Source organism: Calidris pugnax, unplaced genomic scaffold (assembly GCF_001431845.1).
Source record: "Calidris pugnax isolate Ruff unplaced genomic scaffold, ASM143184v1 scaffold180, whole genome shotgun sequence".
NCBI classification, from domain to species: Eukaryota; Metazoa; Chordata; class Aves; order Charadriiformes; family Scolopacidae; genus Calidris; species Calidris pugnax.
The window spans coordinates 74,578-98,250 of record NW_015090916.1 but is presented as its reverse complement, the minus strand read 5'-3'; the positions used below and the strand labels follow the sequence as shown (position 1 = coordinate 98,250).

The following is a 23,673-nucleotide window of genomic DNA, read 5'->3' as shown; positions in this document are numbered from 1 at the left end:
GGAAGGATGGAGCCGAAGGATTTAATGGAGAGGGCATGGGGGAGGTGTAGCAAACTCCTTTTCTCCTGCAACTGGTGAATCCGTAGCTGGGAGCATGAAGGCAACGCTGGGCTGTGATCTCAGGGAAAGCCCAGAAGGAGGGCTGAGGTATGTGGATTAGTCAGAAGAGATGGTAGACGATGAAAGAGGATTCAGCAGCTCTGACTGTAAAGGCAGGTTTGGAAGGAGCTGGAGGGATTGCAGGTGGGACATGAAAACAGGAGCTTGGAAAGGTGGAATAAACGAAGCCGGTGGGGAAATTCGCCGTTTTGTACCTGGATCAGAAAGATATGAGTGTGATTCAAAGGGATTTAGACAAGAAGGCACAAGTCTGTGTTTGGAGGGAGAGGGATCGTCTTCTGCACTGTGACCGTCTTTGTGGTGGAGGGGGGCAGAGGCACAGCCAGATCCCCCTGCCAGTTCGGGGGAAGTGTGGTGTTACGGAAGGGCATTGCTTGGCACGCACTTGGTTGACAGTAGGGTCTGCCCCCACCCCGTTTGGTTAGTCTGGCTGCGGTCCCTGCCCGCGCCAGGCCTCGGGGAAACGGGAGAACCACCGGAGGCTGCCACCGGAGGAGCCAGTGAAGTTCTCCGAGCGGCTGTGAGGGACTTGGGATAGAGATGGGAGCCACGGGGCCAGGCAGGGCCAAGACTCTGCAGTGTCACCCTAGAAGGGCCCCGGCGCACCATCACCGTGCTTTCAGTGTGCCACCAGGACCTGTGCTGCTGCGCAGAGGGAAGAGCCCAGGGAGGATCCGACCCGAGTCGAGCGCTCGGGTCTCCTGTTTGCCTGGGCAGTAACCGCAGCCCCTCCTCCTCGCTGAGCACGAAGGAGATGATGAAGCGAGGGAAAGATGGGGCATGCGTCTGAGAGGAAGATGAGAGATGCCGCCGAGAAACAGAACTGAGCGCCCTTCCTCTTTGTGTGCTGGCGGATACTCGGTGGGGTGGGGGCAGCGGGGCTGGGCTGCAGGCCAGAAACACTCGCACACATCCCCAGGAGAGGAAGCTGAAATGCTGCAGGAAGCCATGCTCTCGCCTGCACAGGTGATCCAGAGCCGCTGTGTTGCAGCGGGGAGAGAGCAGAGCCATGGCTGCCCCAGCCTGCTGGACCCAGAGCCCGGCAGGCGGGGGCTGAGGAGATAAGGGAGCCCTGGCAGGCAGCCTTTATAGCCCCCCCGGGGAACGGAAGCATCACCAGCAGCCCAAGGCAAGCCTGGTAGGTCCTGGTGTTTATCTGATGCTGGGGAGAAGCAGAAGGTGCCAGGCGGAGGCTGGTCACTGCCTCCCCCAGGAGATCAGCAGGGCATGGTGGTAGCCTGGGAACAAAGCACGGATGAGTGGAGGCAGAAGGAGCACCCACTGGGAAAACACGCTTCCCTGAGCGGACAAGGGGTGCCAGGAGCCTGGCAGGACCCTGCACACAGGAGTGTTCTTTCCTGCGGGTGCCCCGGTCAGTGCCCCCGGTTGTGACTTGCAGCCCGGAAAGCCACTGGCAGCCTGGGCTGCATCCTCACCAGCATGGCCGGCAGGGTGAGGGGGAGGATTCTGTCCCTCTGCTCTGCTCTGGGGTGACCCCCTGCAGTGATGCCTCTCGCTCTGGGGCCACCAACATCAGGACATAGAGCTGTTGGAGTGGGGCCAGAGGAGGCCGTGGAGATGCTGGGAGGGCTGGAGCCCCTCTGCTGGGAGGGGGGGGCTGAGGGAGTTGGGGGGGTTCAGCCTGGCCCAGGTTGCCCAGAGAAGCTGTGGCTGCCCTATCCCTCGAGGGGTTCAAGGCCAGGGTGGAGGGGGCTTGAAGCAACCTGGTCTGGTGGGAGGTGTCCCTGCCCAGGGCAGGGGGTGGCACTGGGCGGGCTTTAAGGTCCCTTCCAACCCAGACTGTTCCATGATTGTACGACTCGGTGCCCGCAGGCTGGGGGGGCGGGCAGCAGCATGGCAGAGGCAGGTATGTGGGCTGGGCTCAGGGAGGCCGACCCTGGCAGGTCCGCAGCGTCCACCCTCCCCAGGTGGGAGGGACAGAGGGGAGGGATGTCCCCGCGAAGGGTTAAGGCGCTGCAGCCCTGCCGCAGGAGCGGTGTTTAGCAGCTTGCTCCAGTTGGCGTCTTTCCCAGAATGCTTTGGAAAAGCGCTGCCCTCTGACCCCCAGCACAAACTGAGCCCAGCACGTGGGAGGCAGAAATTACTCCCAGACCTTCAGGCTCCAGGGTTTACAAGCTGCCTGCAATAAAGCAGCCATTTTTTTCCGACAGTTACTAAATCTCCCCTTTTAGCTCCACTGCAAACCTTTACCCGTCGCTCCCCTCCCCTGCCCCCAGCCCCACGTCTTGCTCCTTCTGCTCAAATCAGAAACATCTCTGGTGGCAGGGCCGGCCTCTTCCCCCGGGCTGAGGGCTGGGGACAGCCTGAGGGTCCTATCTGGCTGGGCAGCTCTCCTCGCGTTGGTCCCCTGCCTCCTGCCCACACCGGTGCTAGCAGCAGCAGCTCCCTGGCAATGCCTGGGGAGCTCAGCTGCTGCTCCCCCTGCCCATGGGGTGGGTGCATGTCGGCACCGCTCTCGGAACCCCGGCGAGGCCGGCACGGTGCTGCCAGCAGACCAGGCTGTGGTGTCACTGTTCTGGTGTCCGTGCTGGGCACCGGGAGCCAAAGGGCAAAGGTTTTCTTTGTGGCTTTGCTGGTGGCTGGGCAAGGCCTTGGGTTTTCCGTGTGTCCTTTCCGCTGGCTTGGAGCAGGAGTGAGAGCCGCAGGGTTTGCACTTACCTGTCCTCGGCTCCTTGGGTAACTTATTCTGTCTGCCTCCCCACAGCGAGCCGGGGATTAATCTCCAGGGAGGCCGGCCAGTTTCTATGGGAGATCACTGCGTGGGAGGCTCACGAGGCTCCGCCGGCTCGTGTTTGTAATGCCTGCTGCAGCTGCGGAGTGCCAAGTACGGCTTGTTCACATACGATTTCACGACCATCCAGTTGTGTGGAAGCGCCGGGCTGGCGCGGGGCGGCGAGCTCAGCGTGTCTGGTGCCGTGCGGAGCCTGCCAGCGCGTCGCGTTGCCGCGCAGGGCGTGGGGAGTGCGTGGTTGTGTTTGCACAGCGCTTTGGGAACAGAAAGCGCTCGTTACGAGCGGCTACTGTGCCATGGGCGCTGTGGGATCCAGATAAATAAAAACGGGAGCTGGTATTTCAAAACAACCTCTTCCCTGCTCCTCCCACCTCCTGTGTGCATTCCTCTGGCAGGAACAGGCCAAGGTAGGGAGCTGCCCATGGCCCGGGGGCGGCCGCAGCAGCAGGCGCAGCTCTCTTCCCAGCGGACGTGGGACACTCGGAGGCAGCTGGTCACCCTGCCCTTGGCCATACTGGTAGATGGCACTTGCCTGGGGACCCAGACCACTGTCTCTAGCCCTGGAGATGGCTGGAGGGAACCAGCTGTAGGGACAGCCTTGGAGTCTCAGGCTTTCACGGCATTTCTTTCGGAGCCTGGCCCCGGCAGCGCGGTGGTGGCAGACCCTTGCTGCACCTTGCCCTGCGCTGAGCCCCTGGGCACCATGTGGCAGGGAAGCCATTTTCCGAAAACACATCTTTGACTGCTCTAGGATCTGCTCGACACGCAACAAAAAAGCACGTTCATCCCAATCCCCTTCTCTCCCCTCTCCGAGAGCTTGGTTTTGTTTTTAAATCTATATGGCAGGCGACCAAACTGGCTGAGTCAGTCAGCTGGCTGGCCACCAGAAGTAAAAATGCGGTTTTGTCCCCTCCCTCGTTCTCCCCCCTTCCCCCTGGATTTTTTTTCTCCTTCACTTAGCGACAGTTTCATGTATTGACAACAAACCTCTTTCTGCCTCCTTGTCTCTTGGGGCCAGGACAAGTGGAAGCTGGTTTTTATTTTCAGAATTGGTCTCAGGGGAGAAGGTGCAGGATGGCAGCCGGGTTTCACCCGCAGTGATGCTGCCTAGGAGCGGGGGCAGCTGCCCGCTGTGCCCAGGCCTTCCATGGCAGCCTCCACTCTCCTGTGGGCAGTTAGATGGATGGACAAAGGACAGGGCCAGGCCTGGGAGGATGGGAGCTGAGAAGCCAGGCGAAGCGTTGTTCCCCAGTGTTTATAAATGCCGCCGTGGCTCAGGTGTGGCTGGTTGAAATGCGTCCTTGGGCTGGCTCCTCCCCTGGGAAGTTGGGAGCCAACAACCCCCCTGTGTGAACGACCCAGCATCGTGTCGTTTAGGGGGTGGTTTTCTGCACCATGGCCTCTGGCTTGGCCATCAACATCTTCACTCCCTTTGCATCCAGCTTCTGCAGGCGGCCTCGTGACCCATTTCCAGGGTGGAGGGGAGATGGCACAGGGGCTGAGGTGCGATCCCAGCGCTGCCAGCTTGGCTCCACGCGAGCACGTGTCGCAGCCTGAGCTGCGTGACAGGCCATGGGACCTCGCCGTGTCAGGGGTCACCGGCACCCAAGTGTGTGGCATCTCACGGGGGTAACACACACTGAGCCAACAAAGGAGGCTCCTTGGGCGAGAGCAGTTTTCAGATGCAAATCGGCCGGTTGGTTTTGGTGACAGATTTTCTTAATTCGTATGTTGATTTTTTTGCTATTTCAGATGTATAAATCCCAGCAAATGCTCCAGCCTGGCTCTGGCTTCTGTGTACTTCAGCAAGAGGGCTGTGTGAGGGGGAGCGGGCAGCTGGCTGCTGAGAGCCGTGCGGGTATGTGAGGATACCCGCGCTGATCTGCGCTCGTTTGCTGCTTCCTCCCTCGTATATCACCGCTCAGTTGCGAGACACACTTCCAAGGCAGCAAAGGCAGGGAAGGGGAGAAATTGATTTACTGCTTTTTATTTTAGCAGGAAGGGATGTGATGGGCTAAGAAACGTAAAAGGCAAAATAAATCCTCCAGAATATTTTGCTTTGTTGAAATGAGGGTACTTAAAGGTGCACAAGGAGGCTCGAGAGCACGGTGGGGAAAGGTGTCTGTGAGCTCCTGGTGAGGCCGAGCCTCTCTGCCACATGTCACGTGGGGAGCGATAGCTATCTCAGCCCCTAGAAGATGTCTCCCTGCACTCGGAGCGGTGCCCCCACCTCTCCCCCGGCGGTCGGTGCCCTGCCTGTGCCGCGCCGCTGGAGGCGGCTATGAAAATGCTGCAGTGTGCACGCATCTGCAGCTGGTGCAGGAGCTGTGATAGCAGGACAGAAGCGGTGAGGAAAAGTGAGAAGCACTGCTGGGATCTGTTGTTTGTTGGCAGGGATTTGTGGGGCTGGAAATGAGTAGGGGGCAATGGATGCTGCGTGTTTGATGGGCACTAAGGGAAGGAGCTCTGAGGTCAGGAGGTAGCTGCTGGGGATGCGTCTCCTGCATTCATTTGTGCCCAGTCCTCAACCTCCCCTCCCCTCTCCTTCCCTTCCCTGTCTCTTGAGAGCTTGTGCCCATGGGGTTGAGGAGGTGTGGGAAGAGGAGAGCTCTGTAGCAACGCCCAAGTGTCTCGAATGGAATAACCGCGCCTGATGTAGCCACTCTTTTTCCTTAAACTTATTCACAGTCATTTGCTGAGCACATGTCTGGGACAGGAGAAGGAACAGTTTGGAAGGGAATGTAGTAGCTCAGAGTGACCTGTGGATTGCTGGCACCCGTGGCCAGGGGCTGGAAGCAGTTATTTTCCACCAAAGGTGGAGTGCACTGGGGGCCTGAGCGGGTACAAAAGCTGTTTGTGTGCGGTGCTTTTGGAGGTTGTCTGTGTCAGCAGGTACCAGCTTGATCCTGGTACTTACCTGCTTCTGCTTTTGCGGGAAAGAAAGAAGCTAGAGTTGTCAGTTCCGTGTTGTCCCGGTCAGTGTCATTTCCTGGTTCTCAGGCCCTTGCCTTGTTGGGTTGCAAACCTGTGGGGATCCTGAAACCCCATTGCTCTTTCTGAGAGAAAGGGAGGGGAAAAAATAATCCTGACAGGGATCTGCTGTTTAAATCCTTTCTACCTCGTGATCTGAACCCTCTGACACACTGCCTGGCCTTCAGCCCCCTGTTTACACCCTTAATTGCACTGTACTCCCCAAAACGCGGGTGCTGCCTCACAGCTGTTTGTGGTGCTCCTCCACCCAACAAGATGTTTTTTAATGTTGGGGGAGCGGAGGAGGGAAGAATCCCTGAGGGGCTACTTAACTTCCACACCTGCTTACATTCTGCTCCCCAGGCAGGTGACCGGAGTTTGGCACAGACTCCTTCTAACCTCATCACCAGGAAAGATGCTTGTAGCAGGGCCTGACCCATGGGCAAACTTTTAAACAAACACAAACTCCTGCATCAAATCAATACCTGGATCAATGGGGTTTTTTTCCTGCTGTCAGAAATAGAGTATAGCTCTGTTGACTCAATCTGCTGAGGCTGTTTCCCAGCGTATCTCCCCACCAAAGCCTGAAGCGAAGAGCTGGAATTTCAAGCTCTTTCCATTTACATTGTAACCCAAGTTGTAAGGTGTACCTGCATTTTAGACCTCAGAAACTCTTGCTTGTAGCTAGCTGACTATCGTGAGTTCATCGGAGGGGTGAAAGGGACTGGGCAGCTTGGCAAACCCTGAGCAACACTGTGGGGTATGTACTTTCTGCCCTTCCACCTTCCTGCCTGCCAGGTTCCCTTTGGAATGCTCTCCAGGAAACGCCGAATGACCCTTCAGTGGTGCAGCGCTCCAGTGCGGCAGCCTTGGTCCCTTCTGCCAGCCTACATATACAGGTACGGTTTTGAGAGAGCCCCCACCGTATTTCTCACCCGTGGGCTCTCTGTGCGTTGGTCGAGGAGGTGTGTCCCCGCGTGTGCCGCTTTGTGGCAGCCGTTCCCACCACCTTGTGTGGGACTTTGCGACTGGCAGAAACCAAGCGCCCTCAGACTGCCCTGACCCATCCCGCAGCCGGCAGTGTTGTGTTTGGGGCTTTGTCTGTAGTTTTACTTGGTCTGGAAGGGAAAATCACTCTTGTGAAACTAGTTAGAGATGAGAACCCATCTGCTGTCTGATCCTCGGGCTGTCGTTGCTGCGTGGAGGATGGATGGCGGGTGTCCCTCCCTGTGGCTCTGCGTGCATGTCGCCCTATGATGTGGTGTCAGCAGGGCCAGGAGCTGGGGCTGAGCTTTGTGATGGTCCCCACTGAGTAATGGGTGTGAGAGTATGGGCACAGGGCAGGTGGGCAGCGCCGTGTCCTGAGGATGTGCAGGAGGACGGTCTGCTCCAGGACAATATGTCCGGATTTGGGAGCAGACAGCTCATTTCCCATTTTGCCTTATGAGCCTGAAGATGATCGTTGTCTCCTGGATTTGCCTGCCTGGAGTGAGGCTAAAGGCCTTGGCAGTCGGGAGGGTGGACCTACTGATGTCTTTGATATCTAGAAGGAGCTGTGAGAGACTTGGAGCCCACTCTACTCCAGAACGCTGTTGTATCGGCAGCAGGAGCCTTGTCCCATCTCTCTCCATGGAGTGCTTGAAGAAATCCTGCAAGCCCCAGCTGGATGCGAACAGGGCGGCGTGTCTCTGGCCTCACGCAGATCAGGCTTTACTTGCTTTCGCAGTGAGGTTCTGGTGCCCGGAGGTGGGGTTGCTGGATTTGCTGAGCCAAGCGTTGAGTGAGAGAACCGGTGTTCTCCCTTCCCTGCTGTGCCGTAGGGCAGGATGGATGGATGGATGGATTCCCCCCGGGCCGGGGGACAGCGAGACCTCGCAGGACAACCCGGTTCATGCTGGGGCTGAGCAGAGGAGAGGTGCCCGTCCGTGTCCCGCTGGGGCAGAGGGCACAGCAGGGCAGCCATCGCATCCATGGGTGAGAGGCTTCCACGTTCTCTCACGCCCACGCGCCAGCACAGACGTGCACACGCGGGCAGATGCAGGTCCATACTGGTGCGAACACGCTGGCGCAGATTCACAGGGCTCCGCAGGCACACCCACGCCGGCGTGGGGGCAAACACAGCCATCACAGACGTGTTCGTATTCGCAGAGCTCCAGGCTGGTGCCGGCACTGGCGCAGGCAGACGCGCTCCCGCGCTTGCCGGCGATGGGGCTGAGCCACGGCACTGGGCTATTTTTGGGAGCGCTCCGAAGAATTGTGAGCGTGTTTCAGATGTTAGAGTCTTAGATGGGGGAAAGCTAGAACAGATGGCTGGAGGGTTCAGAGCAGCAGCCCTGCTGAGAACAGATATTTATAGGCAGGTTTAACCCTTGTGTGGTCTCTGGAGCCACGTTTAAAGGAGCAGCCTCCAAAGTGAAGGTTGTGGAGCTGGGCAGTGACCTCTGAGTGTGTGTTGTCCTATCTGGTTTCTGTGAGCTGATTATCAGCGTGGTCTGGAAATCCCATCTATGCTCTACCTCTTTCTTGAGCGCAGGGACGCGACTTTCCCTGGACCATAGAGCCTGGTGTGTCTAAGCCTCGGTGAAACTGGGCCGGTTGTGCTTATTACTCGCTGTCCAAGCTGGGGCAGCGGGTACTGAGGCTGCCCTGTGCTTGCGTGACCAGCAAAATGAGGACAAAGATTGTTTTGTCCCTCTTGCCCTGATTTTTTTTTCCTTTTCTTTTTTTTCTTCTCTTCTTACCAGAGGTTACCCAGATTGTTCCTTTTCCTTGTTGGAAGGAGAGATTGTGTTTTCGTTCAGGCACGCTGTCTTGTAAAGATACATGGACGAAACCCTGCCCTGTCAGATCCGTTGCCTGTTTTTACCTGCCCTTGTCTTGGGCCCTTTTGCTTGAGTGTTTAGGGAAGAGCAAAATCCACCTGTGGACTGTGCTGGTTCGTTGGATGGAGCTGGCAGCGAAGCAGGGAGCACGGCACTTTTATGTTGACAGATCTATTTGTAGCCCTTTCTTTGAGAGCAGTCAGCCTCCTGTTTGGGACCTGAAACAGTGTTGTATTTAACTTGTACAGTGTGTCTTGAAGGGGGCTTGGCGGAGCTGAGTAACAGCAGCAGGAGAGCGTGATCTGGGGGCAAGGAAGAAAGCGATGCCCTCAGGTGGGAAATGTGAAGAAATGACAGAATAGTTATCTGGGAGTTGCAGGGGAGAAGGCTCCAGCTCTGAAAGCAGGACCTGGGGTGCAGCCCGAGGGAGCTGCGTGAGATGCTCAGGCTGCTCGTCAGCCTGGCTCTGGGAAAATGAGGGAGAAGCAGCGCTCCTGAGCGAGTGCGGGACACCGGGAGACGGGGTAAAAATGAAACAGAGGTGGGAACTGCTGGCAGAACTGGGGCTGCCAGCTCAGAGAATTGTGCTGGCTTCTGTTCGTGCTCCTGAAAATGGGAAGCTCAAGTCTAGTTGTGAGATGAGGGAAGAAGCTGCCGTGTTGAGTGGAACAGGACACACCTCCCACGCATCGTGTGGCAGTCGGTCCCATAGGGTTCGAGCTGCAGTGGTTGTGCACAGCAGCACACACAGCGGGCGCCTGACCGGCACCTTCCGCTTGTCGGAACTCGGACTTACCCAGGTGTTGGGAGCTGCACTCTGTAGCGTCGCATGAGGGGGCCCGGGGAGGCAGTGCCAAGCGGTACGGGCTGTTATATTGCTCCTCTTTGCAGTGCTACGCTCCTGTAGCCCAGCCGGAGCTGCGTCTGATACTGGAGGCAGCATGTGGTGGCTGTAACTTGGGCTGTTCATCCAGAGTCAGGTTCCTGGCCAAGGGTTTTGCACGTGCTGAGTGTACACTCCAGTGAGCTGAGTTTGTTGTTGTGTACCCTGGTCCCGTGCCCAGGGGGGCATGAGGCTCTGCTGGAAAGTCTGGGAGCGTGACAGAGTGCCTTGGTGTAGGACTCCCCAGCGGTGCTGCCGCTGCGTCGGGGATCAGTGCTGTGTCTTGTGGGTGTGAATTGGGAGCATCCCGCATTCTCGTTGCACTGACGTGCTGGGGCCAGAAGATGCAAATCTGTAGGAGAGTGGGAGTACGTTGGAGCTGCTTGCTCCCTTGCTTATTCATCCCAGTTTCAGACTGTGGAAGCTTGGAAACCCTCACTGTCATACCCCTGTACACAGCCGCATTCTCATTGCTCTCCTGTGTGTCAAGACCAGGAGTTCTTGGGTTTCCCAGAAGCTCTTGGTCCCAGGTCAGCACTTGCACCTGCCATTGAAACATGACTTTGGGGTGAGAAAACCTTGATTCCTCCTGCTCCGGTCCCGCTGCAGCACATCCCGAGCGCACAGCTGGTCCTGCTGGGGGACCCAGCTGCGGTGCTGGCAGCGCCGACGGTGCTCGGCAGCCACTCGCAGTCTTGGCGGCTGCGTGCTGGTGTCGGCTGGCAGCTCTGCGCCTGTGGCTGTCTGACTGCATTTTGTACCCAGACAAATTGGTGGGAGCGAGGTTGCTCGGCAGGGCCACCGGGCAAGCTGGCATGGCGTTCCTGCAGCTGGGCTGGCCCTGTTCTCTTCTAGGGCCCATGGCAGCCACTGCTCTCCTCCTACCTGAGCAAAGGAGGAGGAGAGTTCATGGCAGTAAGGACCCACCCAGTGGGTAACTGCCAGTCCCAGGGATCTGCCCACACTTGCCTGGCCTCCCACAATGGCCCCATTGTTCCTGAGAGGGCAAGGAGGAGGCTGCCTGCAGCTCCCTGGGCATCGTTAACCCTCTGCCTGCCAGCGGTGGGGCATGCAGAGCAAGAGGTCCCCTGGACAGGTGGAGGAGCTCCTGCCACCCTTGGGTAGGCTGCAGGGAGCTGCAGGGCAGCAGCAGCCTCCAAACCTGCCAGTTGCTGCTGTTTTGCTGCAACATGCCTGTGGTGAAGACAAACACAGAGAGGCAGGGCCCTGCTGAGCCTTGATTTCCTCTGACAAGGTGTAGGGAGGACCTCTGCCTTCTTCCAGGCTGCTTCCTGCCCTCGCCTTGCTTCAGGAACAGCCCACGGCCAGCCCCAGTGTGGCCACCGACTGCTGGGCTGCGTTGGCCCCGACACGTGCCAGGACAGGACATGTCTTTGGGAACGGGAGGTTTGGGGTGTCGAGGTGCTAATTCCAGTGGCTGAGGTATCGGTGTGGAAGCTGTTTAAAGCGATTCCAGCCTGATCAAAGTGCCATCTTCCTTCCTGGCCTGTAATGCGATCGTGGTGCCTGCTGTAGCTTCTGGTTCCTGTTGTTGTAGGGGCACAGCCTTGGAGGGCATAGGCATGAGCCAGGAGTCAGAGTATGGTGTTTGTGTGCCCAAGAGGATGGCAAACACCCTGTCACCAGCCAGTGGAGCTGTACATCCGCGTCCCTCTCTGCTGGCTAGCTCTGTGCTGCCCGTCCTTCCGTAGCAGTGATGCTTCCCTGCAGCTCTCTGTCACGCTTGCTTCCCCAGGGATTATAGGGCTGCCTCAGCACCCCTGCTCTGTCGCAGATTTCCTCTCCAGAATCCGTGGGATGAGGGAGAGGAAGAGGCATTTGGCCGGCATGCCGAGACTGCGTTTGGGAAACTTTCTGGCTGTCGGTCTTCAGAGATGTTGATCCCAACGTGTCTCATGCTAGCTCGGAGACTTGCAAATCGTCTTGGTGATGCAGATGGCCGAGAACTTTGAAACCCCATAGATACCATGTGAGCATCACCAACTAGTTATACTGCAAACCCCACAGCTAATTTGCTTATATCATTACCCTGCTTATATCAGTTTCCCTGCTTCCTAAAGATCCGTTATCTCCACTTCTCCCACTGGATAGCCTTTGTGCTTTTCCTCCTTCCTTTGTACCTCAGTCTTTGTTGATGCAGTAACTTCTTTTTGCTATGTTTTAAGTAATGGCATAACTAGAGTTGAGCGTGGAGGGCTGCAGTTAGTGAGACAGGGCAATTTCTGCCTGTTTCTCGTGGGGTGGTTGGAGGCCTGGGTCAGGGTTAGATCACGGTGTCTCTGGAGGAGCTCAGGGAGCTGCGGGGTAGCCCCTGGGACTTGGGGTAGGTCTGTGGGGAAGGCCGTGCCTCCGCACCCCCTGAGCGGGAGACGGTGGGGAATTTCAGCTTGAGGTGCGGAGGAGGCTGCGGGGAGGTGAAGCGTGGTGAGGAGGTGGAGTGGCTGCCCTTTCGGGGTGCGCAGAGGGGAAACCCCGCTCCAGAGTGGTGAGAGCCCAGGCTCTGATGGTAAAACCAGGTGGGGGGAGCATGGGGTCCCCTCTCCTCTGGGTCCCTCCCTCTCTCCAGCCCAGCGCTGGGGGCCCGGTGCCATGGTGGGATCTCTGCTGCCCAATGTGGCCGGCGCCGGGGAAGGTGAAGGATTTCCCAGAGTGGAATTTCCTGCAAGGCAGATGCGTGGCCGCTTTGCCTCTGACCTTAAACCCTGATGTGCCTTAGTCATGATGGCATGCAAATAGGAGAGGCGGCGGAGTGGGGGCTGGCGGGAGCTGCTGGGAAGAGGAAGTGACCTCAGCCAGAGTTTAAATATAGAGCCAGGCTCGCTGCGTGCTGGGCCTGGTATTTATAACCCTGCAGGAGCGCTGGGTGATGCTCTGCGTCTCTGCTGGCAGAGGGCAGCCCCGGGGCAAGGTGCTGGGGCAGCCAGCCTTGCTTTCCCCCCTCTTCCTGGCATTTCTCTGTTGAATCCCCCTCCCCAGGTGAGCTGGGGTCCCTGCATGTGCTCAGCTCCCTACGTGTGGGTTTACTGCCCGCGGCTGCTCCCGCCTCTGCTTCTTGTGCAGGTGTGTCCTTTGTACGTCGCATTTAGTGCCAGGACAGGGCAGAGGAAGGGAGCCCAACTCTGGAGGGCAGGACGAGAACCCTGGGTCACTGAGTAATCTGAAAAATGTGTATAGTTGGGTCAAAGTAGCGCCTGCGTGTCGTCCTGCGTGTGGCTTCAGCTGTCTCATTTCCTCTGCATCCTCAAAAGCAAACCTTGTTGCGCTGCTGGCTGTACTGTGGGGTGCAGCTGGGGTACATGGCGGTGTTGAGGGGTGTCCTGCAAAGTTTGTGCCCTTCCTCAGGCCAGAAAGTGTCCTGGTTGTGTGGTCAGGCTCAAGGGAAGAGCTGTTGTTTTGGGGGAGACTTTCTGGAGGTGGCATCGTATGTCTGGCCCTCGCTCACAGGATGCAACAGGCGTCTTGGTGCTGCCCGTATCTGAGGAAGTGGGGTAAGTGCCTGCTGCGGGGGTACGGCCCATGGCTCCAGCACCCGACTCTGCACCCTGCACAGGCCCCGGTGTGAGGGATAGGGTGCAGAGGAAGCCCCTGGTCTGGACACCAAGCCCCTGCGCCAGCTGGGAGGTGCAGCGAGTTGGCCCATGCTCAGCCCTGGCAGAGCTGCGGGTGCCCTGGGTGACGGTGACACCTAGTGGCTTCGTCTCACGGTCTCCACCTCAGGCCCAGAGATGGGGTGCTGCTGGGTGTGACACCCCAGAAAATCTCCCGGTGCTTTCCGACGCCCAGCATGAAGCAGGACCAGCTGTGGGCAACAGACCCTCTGGCGCTTGGAAAGCCTATGTCTCTGGTTGAGACAGTGCACAGGGAAGGAACCAAGGCCCATGTCCTTGTTAGCGTGTCGCAGAAACTCTTGTGTTTGATCTCGGGAGCTCCTTCTGAAGCTCCAGCGTTGCTGGGTTCAGTCCTGCATGCTGCTGGCATCTCACTGGCTTCTCTCGTTATTGCTGAAGGATCCTGAAGCAGTTACTGAACTCTAAGGGCAGCTGAAAGACTCTCCTCATAGGGTTAGCTGCATCACACGTTTACCCAACGCACATGGCTCTAGGTGGGACTTGTCTCCCTTGTGGTTTTGTAGGAAGGTTGGGTTTTTGAGGTCTCACCAGCAAGCCCTGCTACCCAGAGGAGCTGGTGTAGCAGAGGGCAGGTCACCAGGTAGGCTTTTAAGCATTACTCACCCAATCCCAGTAATCCCAGTGCACAAACACGGTGGGAATTGCCCAAGGAGGTCTTTCAATCACATGCAACAACTGCAGTGAGGTCAGTGCTGTGGCTGTGTGTTAGTGCTTGCAGTGTTGTCTGCCATGGTGGTTTTCACAGGGAAACCTCCCCCTTTGTGTATGGGTGGGCTTGTCGTTGTGCTGCTGAGGTCTGGGATGGTCCCCTGCCCTGAGCTGGGACAGACGGCGATGGTTGGTTGAGGACTTTGGATGGAAGGTGCCACTGCAGAAGTGTTGGGTGTATCCCGGTGTTGCTGCCAGCCTGAGCCATGCTGCTGGCCTTGGCAAGCCAAGCTCCTCCAGGCGTTTACCAAAGGCTGCGTTGGGGTGTCCTGTTGTCACAGCAGCCCCTGATCCTGGCCAGATTTCATGTACACTGGGAAGAGATCCTGCCTTGGAGGAAATAGAAGCTTCCTGAGCAGCAGTGATACCTTTGGAAGAGATTTCTGGCTTTGCTTCCTGCCCTGTGAGATGCTGTTCCACCACCACAACCTGCCCAGCTGCATCATGCAGGGGACTCTGCTGCATGCAGGTCTCTCGCTGACCTATCCCCAGCAGGTCGCTTGAGCTGGTGCACGGAGTAATTCCTCGTTATCGTCCCTGTAGAGCCACGTATGGCTGTCGGGTAATGTCTGGCACATGCAGGGTTTCTGTAGGGAACGTGCCAGTTGGACTCGGAAGCTGGAGGGATCTGCAGATTCGGTGATAGACCTGGAGACTCTCTGAGTGCAGGACGAGGAGTGGGCTCTGCTGGGGGGTGCAGGAGGCAGCAGAAGAGTGGGAGAAACTGTTGAGCTGGGAGCGAGGAAGCGCTAAGAAAAGCTCTTCTAACACCCACGGGTTGAACCTGCAGCGGGAGAAAGGTGCAGGGCAGAAAGCAAATGACACTCCTGCTTCACCTCTCTCTCTCCAAGCCTATTTCCACCCATGTTGCCTGGGGATGTCTGTTCCTAGGTCGAAAGGAACGTGAATCTGAGATTTTGTACTACTAAAGGCCTTTGAGACTCGTGGCCAAGCAGCCCCGCTGAAATGCATCATTCCTGAGGCAGCTCCAAATGGCAGGAGATCAGCAGGGCCTGCCAAAAGGACTCTGAGAACTGGTAGGACCTAGCAGAGCGTTAGTTCTCTGTGTAGGTCTTTTGGATCCCTCCCATACAATTTGTGCCTTTTCTGCCATTTGAAAGGGCGTGAGAAGGATCCAAGAAATGAATAGAAGAGAAAATAGGCTTCTCTGGGCTATCTGTCTGATGGTGTAAAAGCAAGATAATTTCATGACGCATTCAAAATGGCCAGCTCTTATCCATGGGAGCGTTCTCCTGCAGAACTCCGTGCCTCACGATGTCCCTGAGTCCGGCTGGCCCAAATGAGAACGCCATTAGCAGCAGCAGCAGCCTGGGTTAAGGCTGCTGTCACTGGCGATAAACATGCTCAGGCGAGTGCTCCCGTAGAGGGGTTAGAGATGCTCCTGCCATCGTTGGTCGCTAAAAAGCATACTGGCTTGGAGCGGTGCTTGTGGGGCTCCGAGTGGATTCCAGGGCTCGTCTCAGCCCATCGCTGACTCTTGGCTGGAGCTGGCTGGGTGACAGCAGTGCTGTTTTGCTACTGTTTCTGAGGGTTTTGTTTCTCACTGGAATGGACTCAAAACCCATTGAATGGTCTTGCGAAAAGGATTGTTTTGGAACAACCATTTTTGCATGGAAAAGGTCAAGTTTCTGATTCTGGTCTTTTTCTCAAATCAGAAATGATCCAAGAGTCTCGGACTTCAGAAATCTTGCTTCTGGAAAGTTTGTTGTAGTCTTTGCCGCAGTGAAACACTCTGACTTTAATGAAATAGCATGGTATTTCTTTGGAGGCATTCCAGCCCCTTCTGCTGTTAACCCTGGGAGGACCGGTAATCTTGCAGAGGTGTTGGGCACTGTGCCCACGATCTCATCCAGACTTGGGGTGAGAGTTATTTCAGGAGGGGGTGGCGGGTCCTTTGCGTCTCTCCTTTTGCTGTTCCCTGCCTAATGCCTTTCTTCAAGAAGCCCTCGAGCTTGCTTAGGACCTCTCATTCCCAAAGCCCAGGTGTTCCGCTTGAGTTCGTGGTGGCGCCCATGGGACGTTTTGGATCAGGCTCATCCCAGGATTGCAGTGAGCGGGTGGGTGGCTCTCAGCACGGGCAATGTGCTCGGAGGGTGTTTGCAGTGGCAGCCTCATCTCGTTGCTGCCTGGACTGGCTGGTGGAGAGGGGCTGGGTGACTTTCTGCTCATTGCATCACTGTCACGACCCGTCTCCCCTGGTAGGTTGGGTGTTCATGGTCTGCAGGGCATGTCAGCACAGCTCTGGAGGCTTCTGGGCTTCGCGCAAGTCAGGAGGGGTCTGGGTTTCGCAAGAGCTCTCCTGCAGTGAAGCTCCTTCCTTTTGGAATTGTGGCAGCTCTGGTTTCCCGGCTAAGAGAAAATAGGCTTCTCTGGGCTATCTGTCTGATGGTGTAAAAGCAAGATAATTTCATGACGCATTCAAAATGGCCAGCTCTTATCCATGGGAGCGTTCTCCTGCAGAACTCCGTGCCTCACGATGTCCCTGAGTCCGGCTGGCCCAAATGAGAACGCCATTAGCAGCAGCAGCAGCCTGGGTTAAGGCTGCTGTCACTGGCGATAAACATGCTCAGGCGAGTGCTCCCGTAGAGGGGTTAGAGATGCTCCTGCCATCGTTGGTCGCTAAAAAGCATACTGGCTTGGAGCGGTGCTTGTGGGGCTCCGAGTGGATTCCAGGGCTCGTCTCAGCCCATCGCTGACTCTTGGCTGGAGCTGGCTGGGTGACAGCAGTGCTGTTTTGCTACTGTTTCTGAGGGTTTTGTTTCTCACTGGAATGGACTCAAAACCCATTGAATGGTCTTGCGAAAAGGATTGTTTTGGAACAACCATTTTTGCATGGAAAAGGTCAAGTTTCTGATTCTGGTCTTTTTCTCAAATCAGAAATGATCCAAGAGTCTCGGACTTCAGAAATCTTGCTTCTGGAAAGTTTGTTGTAGTCTTTGCCGCAGTGAAACACTCTGACTTTAATGAAATAGCATGGTATTTCTTTGGAGGCATTCCAGCCCCTTCTGCTGTTAACCCTGGGAGGACCGGTAATCTTGCAGAGGTGTTGGGCACTGTGCCCACGATCTCATCCAGACTTGGGGTGAGAGTTATTTCAGGAGGGGGTGGCGGGTCCTTTGCGTCTCTCCTTTTGCTGTTCCCTGCCTAATGCCTTTCTTCAAGAAGCCCTCGAGCTTGCTTAGGACCTCTCATTCCCAAAGCCCAGGTGTTCCGCTTGAGTTCGTGGTGGCGCCCATGGGACGTTTTGGATCAGGCTCATCCCAGGATTGCAGTGAGCGGGTGGGTGGCTCTCAGCACGGGCAATGTGCTCGGAGGGTGTTTGCAGTGGCAGCCTCATCTCGTTGCTGCCTGGACTGGCTGGTGGAGAGGGGCTGGGTGACTTTCTGCTCATTGCATCACTGTCACGACCCGTCTCCCCTGGTAGGTTGGGTGTTCATGGTCTGCAGGGCATGTCAGCACAGCTCTGGAGGCTTCTGGGCTTCGCGCAAGTCAGGAGGGGTCTGGGTTTCGCAAGAGCTCTCCTGCAGTGAAGCTCCTTCCTTTTGGAATTGTGGCAGCTCTGGTTTCCCGGCTTCCCCTCTGGCCCTTCCTCCCGACAGGGGTAGAGGGCAGCCATGCCTGCCGGCACCCGGGGGTCGGAGCCGTGGGGCTGGTGGCCGGGGGCCACCCTGCCCCATCGGGAGGCGGGCGCAGGCGCTGCATTCTTGCGGCAGTGTTGGAAATCTGTGTTATCGTCCTTGGGAGCATGATTCACCAGAAAGTCCTGCAGGAACGCAGCGGGGTTTCAGGTTTCGTGAACTATCAGCCTGCAATTCCGGGACTGGGAATATGTCAGCCCAGTCTCTGCTCGCCCGGAGCTTCCTCCGCCTCCTCTGCTGCTGTTCAGACCCGACCGGAGGAGACTTACTGAAAGCAGGTTTTGTTGTTCTGTTTTGAGGTTTCTTGTCCGCTAAGGTCCCAGTCTTTGATTTGAAGCTGTGGCTTTTCAGATGTACCAGGCGCAAATACTCTCCCTCTGCATTTAGATGTAGTGCTTCGTTCAACAGAGATATTTCTCGTGCCTTGTAAACCTCCCTCCCCGCATGAGGTAGGCTGGATTCTCCTCCCCGTTTAATGGCAGAGGAATCGAGGCACCCAGAAACAGCACATCTCGCTCGGGGTCACTCGTGGAATTGGTGGCAGCTGAGGACGGAAGCCAGGACTCTCGGCTCCTTGCTTTAACCACTGGGAATTAAGTTTGCTATTGTCTTGAAAACTACTGGGCTGGAGTGGGTGTGTTGCTGAATTGCAGAGGGAGCCAGATTTCTATGCAATCTCCTTTTTGTCATGTTCTTTTCAAGATGTTTTGGATCATTTGTCTCCCTGTGTCAGTGTATCTACTTTCTAATTCTCTTCTGTGGCCCAGATGTGTGGCATGCCCCCTGGAATCCAGTTTGAATCCTGGGGCGTGTGCAAGGAGCAATTGAGATGCCTATCGGCATGGGGTGGCCTGGGTGGATCCCCGCTGTCCATCTGCATGAGGATCCAACTGTGACTACTCCCCAGAACAGAGCAGAATCCGCAGGCAGCTGCTTCTGGCCTTGTTCCCGTTCGGGTTTGCGAGGGGAGTGCAGTCGGACTCGGGCTGGAAGAGGAGGGCTGCCCAAGGTTGAGCCAGGGCCCCCAGTCAGCCCAGGGTGGTGGGTGGCTTTCCACCCTGCGACTGGCTGAGACAGGGCATTGGATTCTTCCCTGGAGCACCGGCCTGCTCCCAAAATGAAGGAAGAAGGTAGATGCCCCCAAACCGTCGTGTTCTGGAGGGACCTTGCAGCCATTGAGGCTCGTCCATGCTGTAGGCAGTGTCTGAAGGCTTCACCGTGGCGGCTGCCAGGTCCTTCGGGATCAACGTGTGTGTTCCCTGTGATCCCACCTGAGAACTAGAGGGGAAGGGGGCGCATCTCGAACATTAGTCTCTGCAGGGCCCTGGTTTTCTTCCTCCCTCCCCAGGGTGCCCACATGCCGGTGCTCTGCTGCTCTGGGGTTGTGCTGCAATGCTGCTGAGCGCTCGTGTTTTTGGTGAGGCACTTTGGGACCTGTTTGGTGTGCAATGTCATGCCTGTGCAGATGTGCCAGGGGCAGACCCACATCTCCCAGCCTGTCACTGGTCGGGATGGCACTGGCAGCAGCTCCTCGGCTGGGCCGGTGGGTTTGTGGCTCTGGGGACTGCGGCGCAGCACGTTGCAAAGATTGCAGAGCAGCAGGCGGGGGCTCTGGGCCACCAGCAGCGGGAGCTGCTGCAGGGCTTGCTTTCTGGAATGCTGTCTGGCAGCAGCCTCTTCCAGCGGGGCTGAAGGCTCCCTGCGGCTGGCCAGCCAGCGGCTGCCGGCAGTGTGCGTGCTTCACGCTGCAGCTTGTGCCATATGGACCTTCTCCTCCTCCCCGCTTGCCCTCTCCATGTCTCCTTCCCCACTCCGCTCCCCTCCCCCTGCGAGCGGTTTGACAGAGCAATTGGGCAGGCGCTGGGACGGCAGCTCTGACATAAATCTCTCCTGGTGTGGAATGAGGGGTATAAATATCCAGAGAGTGATGTGATCTTTCCAGCTGCTATTAATAGGTCCCTGGAGAACAAGAGCGAGCGAGCGAGACTGGCTGACACTTAAAGGGCTAGCAACTCCCTTATGTGCTGTGAAAATTAATCAGCGCTGTGGCTCACCATCTTCCTCCAGGCTAGAGCAGAGCCCGCGCTGAGGTGCGCGGGGAGGCGGTGGCGGAGGAGGCAGAACTAACGACCCGCTAGTTAGGAAGTGGTGATAGGCCAAGCTGTGGACGAGCGATCCCGCTAACTAGCTGAGAATGCCTGGGTGGGCTGTGCCATGGCACTGCTGGTGTGGGCTGCTCAGGGCCGGCGCAGCGGCCAGCATGTCAGCCAGGCCACTGGCTCGCCCGAGCAGCCCCCTGTGTGGGCAGGAAGCTGTTGGCGGCGGATGGCAAGCTGCAGCCTGCGCCCCGTGGCCATGGCCAGCTTTTGGGGATTTATGGGTCTGCCGAGCGTGCTTCCCTTTTTGCTCGCGTGCTGTTCTTGGTACGGCGTTTTGCCCGATCCAAGTGAGCTGTTCGTTGGCTTTTGCCGATGGTGTGTCTTCAGGCCTGCCTTGGGCAAGCCGGGAGCGGCATGCGCAGGGCTGCTGAGCTCTTGCGGCGCTGTTTAGACACGGAGTTTGGTCTGGAGCTGGTGCTTCCTGTCCCTGGGTGGCAGAAGAAATCTGTGCGCAGCATCTGGCCTGCTCAGCCCAGATGGGAGGAGCAGACCATGGGCCCAGCGACCCCCCCGTGCTGGGAAATTTCTCTGCCTGCGCACAGGAAAGGTTCTTGAGTGCATCGTGGGGGTGTCATGCGAAGCACATAGCAGACATAAGCAAACAGAGTAGCACCTCAACTTCCACGAACGTGTGGTTTTCTCTCCTTCCCTGCTGTCCCCTGAGAAGTAGAGAAGACTGTGATGGGTGGGGTGTCTCTGCAGCTTTGGGGTCACCTGTTGGGCTAGTGAAGAGGCTGTTGAAGAGGAACGTGGCGCTCTAATGAAGGTTTATGTGCTCTAGAATGAAGAAAGCCAGGAGTAGTTCTCATGGGGATGTGCGTCCTGCACTGGGACTGTCTCCGAGGGCTCAATAGTGAACGCGGTTCAGGCCAGGAAGAGTCGATGTGCAAGAGCTGTGTCTGAAGGTCAGGGACGTCCTCTGACTGCACCGGTAGTCCCTGAGGTGAGGCTGGCTGGTGTCCCCCACTGGCTGTGCCATGCTGAAGACGGCTTCTTGCCACAAGTAGGGCAGTACTCGTAGGCCAGAAGGGATGCACCGTGCTGTTACCGGGGTCATCTGTTGACCTGAGGGTTAGGAGCAGCCTCCCAGAGCATGTGATGTGCTCTCATACTGTGGAGCCGCATCCCGGTCGTGTCTAATGCCCACGCAGAGGTCCAAGTGGAAGAATCCCAGCATGAGCCTAAGAGATTCTGCCAAGGCAAATAGATCCTGCCAGGATGCTCAGCTGTGTGTATGTCCTCCAGCCCAAATCCTGCGTGCTCTGCCCTGAGCCTCGTCCATAAAGGGCCCTGCCTCGGCCTGTGGGGCTGTTCGGAAGCAGGGCTGGCTCTGGAGCAGGAGCCTCACCCCACTGTCCTGGCAGAGCCGTGGCACGTTGCATCATCCTGATGGGTTGGGAGCAACCACTGAAGGGAACTCTCCCTCTCACCCAGGGCCTCAGAGCAGGAGCCAGGATGGTCCCTCAGGCCCCTGGGAGAGACGGGGATACGATACCAATTAGCTGATGAGTGCCTGCACTTCCCGGCTCTGCCCTTGCTTTGTGACCCGCCGCTGCTACCTTCTCCTCAGTTGCCTCAACCTTCTTAGTGCTCCCCTGTCCCATTTCAGCTTTTTTTTTATAGACTTGTGTCTGCTCAGTTGTCTCCCGAGTGTTGCGCAGAGCAGGGGAAACTGACTTAGTCACAGAAGGGTTCCCTGAAAACAGTAGGACAGCAAATTTCTGTTCAGGGTCACAAAGTTGTCTGAACTCCGGGAACACCTGATAAATAGCCCGCCAAGGCCTAGGCTGGCACAGAGCACCCCGTTCGCATCACGACCTTGGAAACGAGGGCCCTGGTGTCCACGGCTATGCCTTGGTGTGGTGGGGAGCTTGATGTGCCCGGATGGGAGATCGCTGCTTGTCCGCCCGCAGCTCACTGTGGAGCAGGATCCTTGGCTCAGAGGGCTAATTCCTGGCAGGAGCAGCTCTGGGTTGTGCCTCGCCCCATGCTTTCTGTCCCTGCCACCAAGCAGCATCCCCCGGCCCTGGGCAGTGCCTCTGGCATCCACGCAGGCACGGCACCACATTCACTTTCCGCCCTCTTCTCTTGCAGGTTTCTGACCGAAGGGCCTGGGAGCTCCCTCCACTGGCGCTGTGGGAAGCGTTAGCCAAACCAATGCACCCTGACAACAAACTGCCCAGCCATGGCAAGGCAGGCAGCAGCGGTGCCCCGGCCCAGCACCACAACGTGAGCCAAGCACCCACCTGCAACCTGGGCTCTAAGGGTGTCGGGGCAGGCAGCCATGGCGGCAAGGCCACTCAGATCTCCCCTGGCAACTCTGGACTGAAAAACAGCCAGAACACTGTCCCAAACTTCAGCTCCTTGAAGGGCAAGGTGAAACGGGAGCGAAGCATTTCGGTGGACTCTGGAGAACAGCGAGAAGCCAGCACCCCTTCACAGGACGCAGAATCAAAAGGTAAGACTCTCCAAAACCTTGCCTCAGCACGTCCTCCTCGCAGTTGCTCCAAGCATCCTGGCAGGACCTGGGATGGGAGCAGCTGTGAGCATCTTGGGCTTCTGTGCTGCGGCTTCTGTCCGGGCTTGTCCTGGCTGCCTGTGTGTCTTTGCATCACCGCTTGTCACACGTGTGGTTTTGGGACCGGAGTGGCTGAGCATTCTCTTTACATTTCATTCCCTCAACTGTTTGTCACACTGAAAATCTGGGACTCTGGTTTTCATGGGCTTCTGGGACCAGCTAAGCCAAGAGCATGGTTCACTGAAACTGCACGGAACACCTCTGCTTTGCCGCATGCAGACTTTCGACTTGGGACCGAGTTGAGTTGTTTTCTGTCTCCTTGCTGTTGGCAAAGAGCTGCCTTTGTGGTGTTCTTGCAGCTGCCTGACGACTCGGCCGTGGTTAGCAAGGAGGTGCTGTGAGGGTCGCTGTCTGAACAGTTCTGTGGTTTCGTCAGCGATGGATGACTCTTGCGCTACAGCACGTGGCTTCTGGAAAAGGGCTGAGTCAGTGCTTCCAAACCCTCTGGCTTCCCTGTCCTCACCAGCCTTCCCTGTAGCCTCTCACGTTCCACCCAGCTCTGCGCTCAACGGCTTCACGGGGCCCTTGGGCATCTCACAGGGTGTTCGTGGAGGAGAAATACCAGTGGTGCCCTTGCTGGGCACCTGGCCACCTGAAGTTGCAGTCCCCAAATGCAGAGCCGCTGTTCTGACTTGTGCCCCAAAGCATTTGGTTTCGCAGCATTTTCTGAGAAATGGAGGGAGCATCCCAGTTTGCAGAGGGCATAAAGGCCCCTGCCTGCCTGCCGTCTCTGAAGGGCAGTCTGTCTCTTGTTCCTACAAAGAATGTGAACGTGCCCTCCTGTGCTGTTTTCAGGTTATATTTGCTAAATCACAGACCCGGTAAATTTCAGGTTAATATCCAAAGCTCTCCAGTTGGAGCAGCAGTTGGGCATGTCCTGTGTTTGCAGGCTCCTTTCCGGCAGTAAGAAATACATCCCATTCTGCGTCGCCTGCTCTCGCAGGGGCCTCACCGGGTCTGGCTGCAAAGACAAGGAGCCCAGACTGAGCAGATGCTTCAGGACCTTTCCCAGGGCTTCTGGCCCAGTCTGTCCTGGCTGGGCTGGCAGTGCTGGCGTGCGGCATATGGCTGGGCATGGCCCCAGCCCTGCCAGGTCTCAGCAGCTCTTCTGATGGCTCTGTCCCTTTCAGGTGAGGTGGCTCCCCGCAGCAAGCGGCGGTGTGTGCTGGAAAGGAAGCAGCCATACAGCGGGGACGAATGGTGCTCTGGACCAGACAGCGAGGAAGACGACAAGCCCATCAGCAGTGCACACAGTGAGTGGCCACCTTCTTATCAGCTCAGACGCTTCACCAAAGCCAGGCCCCTCCTGCAGCTCAGCAGGGAGATGGTGCTGGCACCTCTTGGTTGGCCTGTGTATGATGACATGGTGGTG

At 57.2% G+C, this 23,673-nt stretch overlaps 1 protein-coding gene across 3 annotated transcripts in view; it reads left to right on the top strand.

Moving 5' to 3' along the window:
* The window catches only part of BCL9L (B-cell CLL/lymphoma 9-like), a 66,331-nt gene that overhangs the window by 30,845 nt on the left and 11,813 nt on the right, over window positions 1–23,673 (top strand). For 2 of the 3 annotated variants that reach the window (XM_014949553.1, XM_014949551.1), the window contains exons 4-5: window positions 21,818–22,181; window positions 23,432–23,554. In XM_014949553.1, the coding sequence (XP_014805039.1) occupies window positions 21,881–22,181; window positions 23,432–23,554 (424 nt within the window). In that variant the 5' untranslated portion in view covers window positions 21,818–21,880. Of the gene's footprint in view, window positions 1–6,671; window positions 6,742–21,817; window positions 22,182–23,431; window positions 23,555–23,673 lie in introns of those variants that run through there. The other variant, XM_014949552.1, reaches the window with a different exon arrangement.